At 45.2% G+C, this 15,364-nt stretch overlaps 1 protein-coding gene and 1 long non-coding RNA gene across 6 annotated transcripts in view; one reads left to right on the top strand and one right to left on the bottom strand.

Moving 5' to 3' along the window:
* The window catches only part of NHEJ1 (non-homologous end joining factor 1), a 131,125-nt gene extending 118,959 nt beyond the window's left edge, over positions 1-12,166 (top strand). For 4 of the 5 annotated variants that reach the window (XM_053401965.1, XM_053401960.1, XM_053401953.1 and 1 more), the window contains 2 exons: positions 806-930; positions 2,865-5,826. In XM_053401965.1, the coding sequence (XP_053257940.1) occupies positions 806-930; positions 2,865-2,945 (206 nt within the window). In that variant the 3' untranslated portion in view covers positions 2,946-5,826. Of the gene's footprint in view, positions 1-805; positions 931-2,864; positions 5,827-12,089 lie in introns of those variants that run through there. The other variant, XR_008332010.1, reaches the window with a different exon arrangement.
* Positions 1-15,364, bottom strand: part of LOC128420398 (uncharacterized) — a 75,480-nt gene that overhangs the window by 25,874 nt on the left and 34,242 nt on the right. The gene's annotated exons all lie outside the window — the stretch shown is intronic.

Below are 15,364 nucleotides of genomic sequence, written 5' to 3'. Positions count from 1 at the left end.
TTAACCCTTTAAAGCCCTCAAATGCTCGGGTCCTGATTATCTTAGGGAAAGTCTCCTTCTCTATGCTCTCTCTCCTGGCAGTTGAGGTCTTTACAAGGATCAGTGCCTTTTCAATGGCAGTCCTAATTCTTTGGAATTATTCCAAAAAAGAGACACACATATTTTCCCCTTCTGTCCTTTATGGAAGCCAATAAAAATTATGTTTCAAAAAATCTTCATGGACTGATTTCTTCTATGACGGCTACTGTATGTACTCTTGCTGACTTTTTATTCTTTATTCTTTTATTGTTGATACTTTTAATTTTGTAAAATACTATGAAATTTAATGAGCGAAGCTATACATTTGGATAACTAAATAAAATGTGGTCATATTTGCCTTCCCTACTGTTAGTGTTCCCCTGCACATTTCAGTATGGCCCAACTCCTTCCAGCTGTTTCCATTTACAAGTTTTAAACTTATGTAAGTGGTATAGAGTGAGGATGTGAATTATCTTCCTTAGATGTTGGAGGGAGGATAGACTTGTGGGTTGGTTGCTGCTGCTACCCCCAGAAGCCAGAAGAGATGGCCTCTTGTTAAACTAAAATTATCCTTTCCCGGGACACTACTGTTGTTACTCTACAGCTCTGTGATCTTAGGGGGAAGGATTTATATTTCTGTATAGGTAGGTACCTAGGTAGATAGGAGATGTCAATTTACAAAAATATATTTATTTGATTTCTATCCCTTGCCCCTGCTCTTTCTTATGTACATTGGCCTACTTAATTCCTCGCTCCCATGTATGTTGTTTTTATTTGACACTATCAGGAGACTGTGAGAGTCCTGAACATGCCAGCTTCCAGGACCTTGCCCAGAAGGCTGCAGATTTGCCAAATGAGGAGAAGAAGACTGAATCGCAGTCAGCAGCTGCACAGTGTACACAAGACACAGTGGTGAGAGGAGCCCCTCAGCGTACATGTGGGAATGGGCCAGGGAAGGGATAGATGTATGAGGATATGATTCGGGGTAACCATGCCGTGAATGTGGATGGAGAGACACAGGAACTTTCCCAGAGATCCTGATGCATCTACTAGATTTTGCAGCTCTGTTATGTTATATAGTGGTCTGCCAGCTCCACAGAGGTGTGGCGGAGTAAGCAAACCATAGGTTGCCAGCCCATGTATGTCCTGCAATCTCAGAATAGAAAGGGGCAGGTGAATGTCTACAGTTTGGCAACAAACACAAGAGAGTGTGAGGTGCTGTTGCTCACCGCTTACTGAATACCAGCTGTGGGTTGGGGGTGCGTGGCAAAAGGCTTGTCAAGGTATATTTGTAATGTAAATAGGAGAGGAGGAGAGCTCCCTAGCAGCAGAAGGCATGGGAAAAGTGGTGCCTTTTTCTGACTCATCCCAATGGTCCACCAAGTCCAGTGCTCTCTACTATGACTGGCAATGATTCTCCAGGGTTCTTGGCCAAAGGTTTTCCCCATTACTGCTACCTGATGCCAGGGTTTAAATCTGGGGATCATTTGCATGCAGAGCATGTGCTCTACCACTAAGCTATGGTCCCTTCACTTAGACATTTTAAAATGTACATCTGCCTTCATCCTTCTGGCAGCAGTTTCATAGGGATTCATACTGGGAGCCACAGGAGCTGTGCAGTCACCCATTGAGGATGTGACCAAGGATGGCAGTGGAAACATGTTATGCTGGGGGAGAAATGAAATAGGAAAAGTGTTGGGAGGTAGCTTAATAGATTAGAAGGAGAATGCTCTTCCAGGCAAGTGGAGTAACATGCTGTTGGTAGAAGAAAGATTTAAAAGGGTAGATGGGTTTTACAGAATAAGGAGAAACTAATGAGAAGGGGAGAAAACAGGAATTGAAAGCAGACCTAAGGCCTAGTTTGCTGAAGCAGTATGGTTGCCACTTTCATATTATTCTATCCCACAGTGCTCCAGTGATATGTGAAGTAGCAAAGTCACATGGGAAGAGAAGATCATGTACTGACCCTGCCAGCGCATACAAATTTTTGAAAGCTCATAAAATGAGGATGGCATTTGTGTGTGTGAGGAGTTAGGTCGTTTGCCAGTAGTGTTGTTATAGGCACTAGGCAATAAGTGTATGTGACATTCATACAACTGCATTCCAGACAGCATTCCAGATTGCAGTGACTGGGAGAGAGAATTACATTTCCCCAGTGATTATATATTGCATTTTGAGTGCTAGAAAAATATGATGTTCTATCACAGCGGAGCTTCCTAATGGAAAGGTGTCTATCCCTGTTACAAATGAGTAAAAATTGCACGTGTTGTATAAATAAGTGAATATAAGTTTGGCCATGTGGAAAAACAAAAGTACTAAAATGTCAGTGCAAAGCAAAATCAAGATTTGATTTACTGCATGAAAAAGAGTAACTAGAGAGTCCTTAGGAATGTAGTTTTCATATAAACAAAGGGGAAATGGCATAGGCAAGGGGGTCTTGGTCAATCCAAACCATGCTTCACCATCCCCTTACTGAGTGCCCTGCATCAAGAGGACTAGCTGGTGTCTGGAGTAGGGACTTCCCTTGTTCACTGTGAGATTGATTAACTCATGGATGTCCTGTGGACTCCTCCAGCTTCTTTTTGCCCCACAGATGTAACCTTCATAAGTTAGATATACAAAAGACACATTTATCCCATGACCAACCAACATTACCAAGTGCTACTGCCAGCTACTTGCTACTGTTCACAACCCATGCAACAACTGTAAGCTCTGTGTCTGGATAGCCAAATGCTCAAAGTGAATATACCAGAGAGATCCTGTGTGGCTGTAATTGTTTTTGTTTGTTCCTACTGATGAATTGATTTGTTAACTGATTGGTTCTAACTATTGCCTCTTCTTTCCAGGTACCTTCCTCCCAGACCCAGAAGGTTCATTTGCCCATTGCCAAGAGCAAAAGGAAGAAGGCAAAAGGGCTATTTGGCTGATGCAAATGACTCTTCCACAGAGACAGAAATGCTGTTGTTGTATTGAACCTCTCCCTCTTCCTGGAGCAACTGGAAGAGAGATGGACTTTTTTTTGCTCCAGAATACAGCTATGCCACTCTGTTCCTTCCCTCTCCCCTCTTTCTTGCCATGTTGGGCACCATAGTGGGCAGTATCCCCTTCCACACTACAGCTGTCTATTGCCCTACCTCTGGCTATTTTTTTCTTAATTTCTGGAGTACAGATACTAGCCTTGAAACTTGGAGATGATGCATTCAAAGTAAAAAGCAGGGAAAAGAAAGTGGACAGTGATAGGAATCCAAGATTGATAGTTATCTGGGCTCCTACTACACCTATTCTGTCCATAAAATCTATACCCCACTTTGTTAATGTGTGTGTAATGAAGACCTTGGATAAAAAAGTTGGGCTTACTGATGCAGTGTCTTTTACACATGCACTATACAATGCAGCATTGCCAGCATCAATCAGCTGAACCACATCTTCTTTTTTCTACACGCTTACAGCCTTCTTGGTGGTAGATAAATGTTTAAGAAGGATGTGGACATCGTCTAACAAAGGTGCAAAACCCAAAGCAGGGCATGGGTTGGGGTTGTGTTAGTCTGTGTGATTTGCATGGTCTTCTGTCTCTGCATAGAATCTATGTCTCTTAATCTGTGTCTTCCTTCTCTTCCACTCAGCACTTGCTTCCTCTCATCCTTTGTTTAGTTCTACTCTATTTTTCAAAAAAAAATCCTGCAGAGGATTAAATTTTGATGAAATGAAGGTACACTATACTGATTCAAGCAAATTCACACGAACATAATTTTAGCCTGGGCTCCACTTTCCTTGATGCAAACATTTGCTTTTTTTAAGGCACAGAATATTCTCTTCCCTAAATATCTAATGTTAAGTCTGTGAAACCTTAGTCCTTTGACTGATCAGACTTTTCCTGCCCTTATAGCTAGAGATAGGACATAACCTTCTACCTTTATTTTTGCACAGAGGCAGTCCAAGGGATGCTGGTGCCTGAGGTAGAAAAATGACACCTTCCCTAGTAATAATAATAATAATAATAATAATAATAATAATAATTAATTTAAATCTTTTGCTGCCTATCAATATTCCAAAACTTGCCATATACCATGTCTAACAACAAGTTTAGAACTGCAGCACCCAGAACTCGGAGCACATATGGGGTTCTCTTGGACTTTTTGTTTAATATCATCATGTTTGTAAGCTGAAGTTCCACACATCCTGAAACATTTTCTGCAACATAGATCTACACAACTTTGGACTTGCCAAGCTGAATGACATCTTTCATCTGAGGATCACAGGGCAGTATATTTAAAAATCACCTTTCTGCCTCATACGAGTATAAGGGCTCACTGAGATCTCAGTACATCTATTGCTTTTGCTATTTGAGACCACAAGAACAGTGGGGTTGTATAGCACCTGGCAATGATAGCATTAGGCTTCTGGGCTCTGTTTGGCTTGTGCGGTCATGAGTTGTACAGGACTGTGCTGTAAACCCTTCTTACTCATACAGTTCATTACTACATAGTCCTGTCTTCACTGGAGTACAGTTCTCTTCTTGCACTGACTTTTACTTCATTCTTATGCCCTTCGTCTATCCTTCAACCTGCAGAACTTCACTATACCAAACCTCCAGATTTTTATAGCAAACGTTGTGTCATTTGATGCCCATGAAGTCCTAGTGTTGTGAAAGGAAGCAGTTTACTGTAGCTGCAAAGCAGGTTTCTAACATACTACCCCCTCATACCTGCTTCCAGGATCAAAAGGCGAATAAAAACAGATTGCTCTTGGCCAAAGGAATTACAGGCTATCATTGCAAGCAAGCTGGAAAACCACATCCTAGAGGCCAGAAGGGGAAGAGGCTTCTGCTATAGCAAGTGATGCTAAAGAATTACCTTCCCCCAAATGCTGTCCTGCCCACTTTGGCTGTCAGTCAAATAGTGCTCATGCTGTCCTGCTGGGCCACACCCAATAGCCACAGAACCATTCACAATGAAATTAACTCCTCTGACCTTAGAGGGAATTAAGCTAAAAAGTCTCTTCCTTTTCTTCCCCAGTGAAGCCAGAATAGTTCAACTCTGCTGCCTGTTAACAAGATACTGATATGAAAAATGAAGAAATAGTAGATGCAGAGTTCTGGAATTATCTAAAGATTCATCCTAACATATTGGGGTTTGTCCACTGACATAGTGTGACACATTCTGCTATGGTTCCCACTGCAGAAACAGAAGGACCAAAAGGTTTCAGTGAACTGATTGTAGAGTCTTAGATTGATTAACCAGAACAGTACAGTTTTACATTACTGAATGTTTTTAAAATGAAATCTGGAGTTTATGAAATCTTGAAATCTGGAGTCTTAAATTCATATTTTGAACCATATAGAATGAGTGATTACATAATATATAACTTAATGTTCTTGGGGGGGCACATGCTTTGCATGCAAAAGATCCCATGTTCAATCCCTGGTACCTCCAGATAGATATGGGAAATGCACCTGTCTGGAACCCTAGATAGTCAGCCACTGCCTGTCAGTGTACAATGTACTTGCAGTCAGTCTTAGCTCCCTAGTTTATCTAACACTAATTTTATACTCAGACTTCATACCCCTCCATTTCTATTGTTGACATATCTGTCTTTTTAAAGTAATTAATATGATTATGTTTATTACATCTGAATATATATTGGGGGGAGGGGGAAAATTGTTGAAACATAGAGCCCCTCCAGATGTCTTTTTTATTGCACATTCATAATGATTTGCCCCCAATGTGTTAATGGTGAAGTTGTACATGATTGCACTTTCAATAATGTGCCTGTGAATGTTCCAGGGTGATTAAACTAGATTAGTTGCAATTGATGCTTGTCCTGTGCTTTCTTGATAACAATTCTGTAACTTCTTGTACTAACAAAGTACCAACTTCCTGTCTTCATCCACATGGGTAAGACACAGCACATAAAACTCCAAACATAACAAACAAAACCCCAAGCCCTAAGCCTACAATTTCAGGCAAAGGAAACATGCCTGTAGGGGAAGTGTGCAAAGATTTGTACTGAGACAGTAAGGGACAAAACTGCACATCTCCTGATACAAACTGAGGAGGCAAACAAACATCTTTCCCCCCTTCCCAAGAAGTTGGGGGCAGCTTGAAAGAGTGAACACTGCTTGGGTGTGTATACTCATTCCACTGTTATCTTTGATCCAATAAGTTTGGCAGGCTTTTCATTTTTGAAAAAACCTGCACAACCTGTTTGAATAAGCAACAAAGTGACAAAAGGGACATGTTTGTACACCACAAGAATCAAAGTCTCTTTCAAACCACTTTTAACTCTCTTTAAAACAATCATCTGGCTCCTGTCTGAGGATGTCCTAGAGGCTGTCATTCCAAGCAAACACGCTACAGGCAACAGGCAGAATGGGTGTGAGCTCTGTCTGCAGAACACAGTCCCTGACCACCACACGGCCCTGCCCAAGTGGTGCAGCCCAGACAAGCATCTGCATTTGTCATTAAAGAGACATCATCAGCATAAGGAGAAGTGAAAGAGTTTTTTTGTAAAAATAAAAAATTGAAGTAGTGGTGTTCCTGTTCAGAGACTACTCCTGGCTGAGCTACTTTCACCTTTGCATTAGACATTTCCTGCTAGGAAATCAGGCGGCAAGTGACACTGGGAAGGGTCCAAAAGCAGCCATTGCAATTAGGACTTGGTGTATCGTTAAGAAGGAGCGTACTTGCTCATCAGGCTAAGTAGCAGAGAGAAATGACACAGAGTATGCTGACAAGACTATGACATTATTAATTTGTTTGACGAGTTTAATGACAGCTACTACCATGACACAAAGTAATACTCAACTACTGTGTCTGTGCCAGTCACTCTAGTTTCATGTTAAAATATTATATTAGCTGGTTTTACTATTAGCAGTGGAAGCCACTTTATGGTAAAACATCACCTTATCCATATATGGCACTTGACCAATCTGCAGAACTGGCACTGTTACAGGTGTCGCATGATACTCATCTCACAGTGTAAGAAATAGATATTTTACTGTGGCAGCACCCACACTCCCAGCCTGTTGGCATCAGGCAGGTGCCTTCACTGTACTCTCTTTGGTACTCTCTGCTAAAAATATTTTTGTTTAGGCAAGCCTATCCAGATATGTAGACACATGTTTTATTCAGTTTTTCAGCTTATCATTGATTTTAATTATTTTTAAATAGTTGTTTTTACTAAAATGAAAGCCCTGTAGAATTTGTATATAGGATAGTAGCCTTAGGGTCCACTGTGTTCTGCCAAAATTGCATGTTTGTACAAGGTGTTTTCTAGTGTGTATCTTTTATATATATATTTTTATTGCCACTTATTTATTTTTACTTCTTGAAACAATTATTTTACAACTTAACTACAATTGTCTCTAAGTGGTGTACAATAAATAAAAAGGTAACGGTAAAGGACCCCTAACCATTAGGTCCAGTCACAGACGACTCTGGGGTTGTGGCGCTTATCTCACTTTACTGGCCGAGGGAGCCGGCGTTTGTCTGCAGACAGCTTCCGGGTCATGTGGCCAGCATGACTAAGCCACTTCTGGCGAACCAGAGCAGTGCACGGAAATGCCATTTACCTTCCCTCTAGAGCAGTACCTATTTATTTATCTACTTGCACTTCAATGTGCTTTCGAACTGCTAGGTTGGCAGGAGCAGGGACCGAACAATGGGAGCTCATCCTGTCGCGGGGATTTGAACTGCCGACCTTCTGATCGGCAAGCCCTAGGCTCTGTGGTTTAGACCACAGCACCACCCATGTCCCGTGTACAATAAATACAATACAGAAAATATTTAAAAATTGTCAACATTATAAATTCATATTTCTATTAAAATTCCTGCTGGGATAAAAGAGGTGCTTGGAGTTCAACAGAGTGGGGGCCTACCTGATCTCAACTGGGAGTTCCATAAAATTGGGCGCACAACACTGAATGCACTGCTTCTGGTGGGTAGGAGTCGTGCAGCTGAACCATGGAGACCATTAACAGTGATTCCCCCAAATACCTCTGTGACTGGGCAGGGATATAAGGGATTCAGTAGTCCTGAGGTATCCTGGACCTAAGTTGTTAAGGGCCTTGTAAATTAATACAAGAACCTGGCCTGGTAGTGTAGTGTATGGGCAGCCAGTGCAAGTGTTTAAACACCTGAATTATGTGCTGGCCATAGTATAGTCAATGTGTTTTGAACCAGCTGGTGGAAATGTACCCGCAAGTGAAGGAACTATAGGACCCCCTACTGCAATATTTGTCCCCTAAAATAAGTCCACACTCAAATCAGAAACAGTTGGCATAGCTTGGGATGGTCCAGGGTCTATTCCCAAATGTAAATCCTGCTGTTTCTTATGTTTCTTAGTTCATTCATATGTTTATGAGTGACAAATTGCATAGAGGGACATTATTTGCACAAAGGTGAAGCTTTTGGTTTAATGCAATACTAGGGCACCTTGCAGGGGGAAAACTTACTTTATGGAAGAAATCTCCCCTGCCCCAATTTCTTCAGGTAGTAAAGCACCTCTCTTGAATGAGAAACTGCAAACCCAGGAACCAACTTCAGTCTCCACCCTTGCCTTCTAGTCTCCACAGCATGGGTGGGGAACCTCAGGTTTATGGGGTGTCAAATAGAGACCCTCCAGCCCTCTTAGTATGGCCCACTGAACTCTACCCAGGACCCCCTGAATGTTACTGCCTGGCTGGAATGTGTCATTGATTTCCCTGGATGGAGGATAGAGAGGGGTGTGTGAGTGTATGCAGAAACTAGCCTGCTGTACAAAGGCAAAGTTTACATTCGTTGCTCTGCCCACTTTTGCTTCTATCTCTGTCCACCACTAGCATATGGCCCCCAGAAAGATGCCCAGAAGGGAAATTCAGCCCTCAGGCTGAGAAAAATCCCTACCTCTGGTCCACATCAGTGCCTGAATACAAAGATTCATTCAAGAATACAAAAATAGATTTCTGTCTCCATAGAAATAGTACCCCATATTGAAAAACTTCCTTCAGTGTCCCACCCAATAACTATACAGCTCTTCATGGCCACTTACACTATTACGGTGAACCAAGGAAAACATTAATGAAAGATAAGGGAAGCAGTTGGGGAGGGTAAAATTAGTTAAGCTGCAGAGCAAAGTTATACACATGCTTTCCTAATCTACACTTGTTCTCTTAGTTTACAGATGCAAGAGTTGCCTTCCAGTGTTTAACTAACTTGTAGGGAGTCTGCAAAACTGCCTATATATTTTTGTGAGTGATCTCCATTAGCTCCTGCTTGTATTATAAAAATTTATAATGCTACAGTCTTCTAGTGAGACAGTAACCTGAGTGTAAAGGCCCTGAGAAGAGGGTAGAGAAGAGTATGTTAATGCACTTCATACCATCCACGCCCCTTCTTAGGTTGATGTCCCAAACTCCCATCAGCCTTAACTCTTCTCTCTCCACTTCTTCCTCTTAAGTTCTAGCCCCCAGTCTTCCACCTAGTGCAGGGCATATACCTTGTTATTTACTTGGGGTGTGTGTATTCAAAGTGAACACCACACATAAGAACATAAGAGCCCCATCATAATCAGGCCAAAGGCCTATCTAGACCAACATTCTGCTCTCATAATGACCAGCCAGATGCCTATGGGAAACGCAAAAGCAGGACGAGTGCAACAGAGCTCTCTCCACTTGTGATTTGCAACAGTTTCAGGAGTCTGAACTTTCTTTTCTTTTTAATGCATTTCTGTCCCTTAAGACTGACAATAGGACTGTGTATGGTGTGTAATGATGTCTCAGAAGCCCAGGAGAAAGGGGAGGGTGCTCTGAGCTAAATTTTCTGGTGTGGATCTTAATTGCCCAGCATAGCATATCTCCCTCATATCTAGTATGAGCTGATTGGAGCATAGAATGGTTCATTTTACAGTGATAGTTTTATTTGACACAACTGGACTTCTCTGCGACCCATCCCCTCTGCAGGGAGGTGGGACCAATTCGGATGGTCCGCCCCCGCCACTTAATGGATCCAAATGGTTTCCAGAGAGTGGTAGGGGATGCTTTATCCCATGTTGATGGCCTTTCAGCTGATTCCCTGGTGGCCCGCTGGAATGCGGAGTTAACCAGGGCTATTGACTGTTTGGCTCCGAAGCGCCCTCTCCGATTGCATGGAGCCCGGACAGCCCCGTGGTTTTCCACGGATCTGAGGGCAATGAAACAATCGTTGAGACGGCTAGAGCGCCGGTGGCGGATAACTCATTCCGAATCTGACCGGACACAGGTTAGAGCTCAATGTCGAGCCTACCAAGTGGCGATAGCGACGGCGAAGAAGAATTTCTTCACCGCCTCTATTGCATCTGCAGAAAACAGCAGCAGGAGACTTTTTCAGGTGGTTCACAATTTAGCGGAACCACCTGCAACATCGGGGCCCAGTATGGGCCGCATGTTCTCCTGCAATGATTTTGCAAAGTTTTTTGCAGATAAAATCGCTCAGATTCGGGAAGAAGTAGACTCCACCGTGGGAGCAGGGCCGGGGCGGGAGAGTGCTAGAGTTCTGTCTAGTCAAGTTGAGTGGGATCAATTCCAATCTGTTACCTCCGAGGATGTGGACAGGCTGCTTGGACGAGTGAGACCAACCACCTGTCTCCTGGATCCTTGCCCATCCTGGCTTATAAAAGCTAGCCGGGAAGGACTGGACGATGGGCTTCGTGGGGTGGTGAATGCTTCCCTCCGTGAGGGAGCCTTCCCAGACCCGCTGAAAGAGGCGGTTATTAAACCGCTTCTTAAAAAACCATCTTTAGATGCGGCCACGATGGCCAACTATCGCCCAGTCTCAAATCTTCCATTCTTGGGCAAGGTGATTGAGCGAGCGGTTGCCGAACAACTCCAGGCACGCCTGGAAGAAGCGGACCATTTGGATCCCTTCCAGTCGGGATTCAGGCCTCATCATGGGACTGAAACTGCCTTGGTCGCACTGGTTGATGATCTCCGGCGGGCTAGAGACAAAGGTGAGAGCTGTTTCCTAGTTCTGCTGGATCTCTCAGCGGCGTTTGATACCATCGACCATAACATCCTTCTGGACCGTCTTGAGGGGCTGGGAGCTGGGGGCACTGTCATACAGTGGTTCCGCTCCTTCCTCCTGGGCCGTGTTCAGAAAGTGGTGGTGGGGGATGAGTGTTCAGACCCCTGGGCTCTCACTTGTGGGGTGCCTCAGGGTTCTGTCCTCTCCCCCATGCTTTTCAACATTTACATGCAGCCGCTGGGAGAGATCATCAGGAGGTTTGGGCTGGGTGTTCATCAGTATGCGGATGATACCCAGCTCTACCTCTCTTTTAAATCAGAACCAGTGAGGGCGGTGAAGGTCCTGTGTGAGTGTCTGGAGGCGGTTGGAGGATGGATGGCGGCTAACAGATTGAGGTTGAATCCTGACAAGACAGAAGTACTGTTTTTGGGGGACAGGAGGCGGGCAGGTGTGGAGGATTCCCTGGTCCTGAATGGGGTAACTGTGCCCCTGAAGGACCAGGTGCGCAGCCTGGGAGTCATTTTGGACTCACAGCTGTCCATGGAGGCACAGGTCAAATCTGTGTCCAGGGCAGCTGTTTACCAGCTCCATCTGGTACGTAGGCTGAGACCCTATCTGCCTGCGGACTGTCTCGCCAGAGTGGTGCATGCTCTGGTTATCTCCCGCTTGGATTACTGCAATGCGCTCTACGTGGGGCTACCTTTGAAGGTGACTCGGAAACTACAACTAATCCAGAATGCAGCAGCTAGACTGGTGACTGGGGGCGGCCGTCGAGACCATATAACACCGGTCTTGAAAGACCTACATTGGCTCCCAGTACGTTTCCGAGCACAATTCAAAGTGTTGGTGCTGACCTTTAAAGCCCTAAACGGCCTCGGTCCAGTATACCTGAAGGAGCGTCTCCACCCCCATCATTCTGCCCGGACGCTGAGGTCTAGCGCCGAGGGCCTTCTGGCGGTTCCCTCATTGCGAGAAGCAAAGCTACAGGGAACCAGGCAGAGGGCCTTCTCGGTAGTGGCGCCCGCCCTGTGGAATGCCCTTCCAGCAGATGTCAAAGAGATAAACAACTACCTAACATTCAGAAGACATCTTAAGGCAGCCCTGTTCAGGGAAGTTTTTAACGTGTGATATTTTACTGTATTTTTGGTTTTTATGGAAGCCGCCCAGAGTGGCTGGGGAGGCCCAGCCAGATGGGCGGGGTATAAATAATAAATTATTATTATTATTATTATTATTATTATTATTATTATTATTATTATTATTAATATTAGTTTTACACACTGTAAACAGGTCTAAAAAGTATTGGCACTCAGCATCTATTAAAAAGAAAAAAGAAAATAGCACGCCCTCCATCTTTACCCGGAGATACCACGAGATAGCAGCAATTCTGTTTACCTCTGGATACCTGCTGCTTTTATCTGTGGGCAGAGCTATTCAGTGGAAGCCAATGGAAACTCATAAACCTGGAGCAGATAATCTCCCGCGCATTAGATTTGCAGTGACTACACCGAGAACTTGTGCTGAACCCAACGCGCACGTGGGACCCGGACAGCGTCCAAGTAGGCAGCCTCGCTTTGCAAAAATTCAATCTGGATGGTCAGTAATGCAAGGAAAATTCCCCCTCTCCTATCACAGAAGTGCGCCTCGGTTTTAAAAAATAAGGAAATAGTGCCCCCTGGACTGCAATGCCAGTTGTGATTATGGGGATTTTTCCGGCTGCCCTTTTCGTGTGCCAGCCTGAGGAGGGAGGGATCCATTCAGTACTGCTACACCCTCCACGTCTCTTTTCGAGTCAGTCAAAGCCACCACCCACTCCCTCACGTCAGAACCAGAGAGGCCCCCTGCATCCAAGGCAGAGGCTGTAGAACCCAGCTCTCAAACTACTTGGGAAGCACAGCTGAGCTTCCCCAGGTCTTCTTTCTTTGGCGATCACTCGTAGCCGAGTAAGATTGTCTTCCACAAACACGGTTTTAACAATGAGTCCGTAAGTGACTGTGGAGGCCAATTCTTGACCCACACGTCCTTCCACAGTGGGGACATTGGTTCCTGGGCATGGTAACCCTGTGGGCCGTGTTGTGTTAAGCCCGAAGAAGTTGATCGGGGCCGTTTGGGAGTAAAGAGGAAGCGTTTCAGGGCGGGAACTCTTGGCTGTGTAGGCTCTTTGTCGATTCCCCCTACAGAGGCGGGGGGAGAGAAAGGGAAAGTTGGATTGGCAGAACTGGCTAGGACGCGGGGTAGTTTTCAACCTATCTGCTATTCTTCACTCCCACTACCCACCTCACGCTTTGATAGAGTTGATACAGTCCAGGGAAGAGACTACAGCCTAGACGGGGTAATAATCCCTAAATCGCAAGGATGATGCCTGACCTCATGGGAACAGCGAAGAGCCAGGACCTGTTTCCTCATGGTTGGCGCCCTGTTGCCCTGAAAGTTTGTACCAGCCCGTGCTTGAAGGTGCTCAATACTAAAATCAAGTGGTTGTTACTACTTCCTCTGCCGATCCTCCCCTGACAGGTTAACGGGATTGCTGGCCTCTGGGTGCCGGCTCAAGGGACAGGAAGTTAGGGAGTTGGTTTATACAGAATCAGACCATCCACTTGGTCCACTTTAGCTCCTTACTGTCCCCACTGACTGTCAGCAGCTCTCCGTGATTTCAGACAGGGGATATTGCCAACCTTATCTAAAGATACGTGTTAATGTCTGGAATCTGGAACCTTCTGCATGCAAAGCAGCTGCCCTCCCCCAGAGATGAATCGTGCCAGTTTTGAAGCCCCCCCCCTAAGTCCACACATCTCTTGCCCGTCCTAATCGCCAGAACCACTGACTGCCCCATATGCCTTTCTGTGGCTCCTTCCTTTCCATCCTTTTGCCTTGTTCTTGCTTCCACCCTACCTTAGCTGTCTGCCACAGCAGCCGCAACAAGGGGGGCGGGGGCAAGCTGGCTGCTGGTGTCCTCTTCGCAACAAATGCCCCATGGAGAGTATCCAGTGAGTGGATAGAGTTGCAACCTCAGTACTGCCCTCCATGCTGCATCCCATCCAGTCTCCACTGAACTTGCAGGAGACATGATTATTTCATAGCCCCAGCATGGACGTGCACGTGTGTATGTGTTCAACCAAACCCAGGAAGCCAGTGTGTTCCTGGTGCCTAGATAGTTGGAGTTGACTCTGAGGATTTGGATTCAAATCTCTCCACCACCACTGCGCTTCTGCCATTGATTCAGTGAGTGACCTAAGGCGAGTCATAAGCTCACCCTGCAATTTTCTTTTTTTAGAGCAAATTCCACATTGGCTGCAGAATGGCTGTGCAGGCACCAATAGCTATGATATGCTTATATTTGCAGTAATAGGTTGCCATATTCAAAAAGCGACCTCTTCCTGCACCCTTCTAGGGTAATGTTGGATCAGATCTTGGTTTAGGGTCACCGGATGGGTTGCAAACACTGGTGAGAAGGCCCAGCCCAGGAAAAGGCACCCCCAGAAAAAGCTTCCCGTACAGCTCAGTATGGCTGTAGCAGGTTTTCTCTCTCTCTCTCTCTCTCTCTCTCTCTCTCTCTCTCTCTCTCCCATATAGGGAGCCTGGTGATAGAATGTAACCCAGGTGGGTGTAGGTCGAGGTGGTGCCATCAGAGCAAATCCAGGACCCCACTCAGCAAAAGGACCAGGAAGGGATGTCTTACTATGGGTTGAAAAAGCGAAATCTATTGGTCCAGAGACTAAAATGGACCTAAATGCATCAGTGGTGGGTAGGACAGAAAGCAGTAAGTAGGTGGCAGATAGATAATCGGCAGATGTTTTGTGATTGTGAAAGGAGGGAGCGGGCGTTACTAGAGGTTATGGGTAGCCCATTCGGGTTCCCATCAAGGTAGGTCTGAGGGGTCCTTCAGATACACTCTTTTGCATTGGTAGTTAAGACGGGCACCCTCCAGATCCAGTTGGACTACAACTGGAATGACCCCTGACCAGTGCAATCTCAGGTTGGTAAGGAAAGGGAAAACTGGGTTGTGCAGAGAAGTGGCAGAGAACTGGATGCATGGGCGTAGCCAAGGGGGTTCAGGAGGGGCAGCAGCAGCCCCAGATCAAGTAAAACAATAGAAATACTTAATTAACTGACCAATCACGTCGGTCCTGCTCCCCCCGTTAACAAAGTCCTGCCCCCCCCCAAAAAAAAATCGTGGCTACGCCCATGGCTGGATGGATGAATTAAAGGTGAGGAGCAACAGAGTCCAGAGGAGGGCAGACCTCCGGGAAGTCCATTTATTATATAAAAGAAAATCGATCAAGCCGAAGCTCTTCAGTATGTTTTGAGAACTCTCTTCTCCCCAAGCCCTGAAGCACAAGTCTGCCTCTGACTTCTCGATTATGAAAGAG

This window comes from Podarcis raffonei, chromosome 1 (genome assembly GCF_027172205.1).
Source record: "Podarcis raffonei isolate rPodRaf1 chromosome 1, rPodRaf1.pri, whole genome shotgun sequence".
Lineage (NCBI taxonomy): Eukaryota > Metazoa > Chordata > Lepidosauria > Squamata > Lacertidae > Podarcis > Podarcis raffonei.
This window is presented reverse-complemented; position numbering and strand designations above follow the sequence as displayed.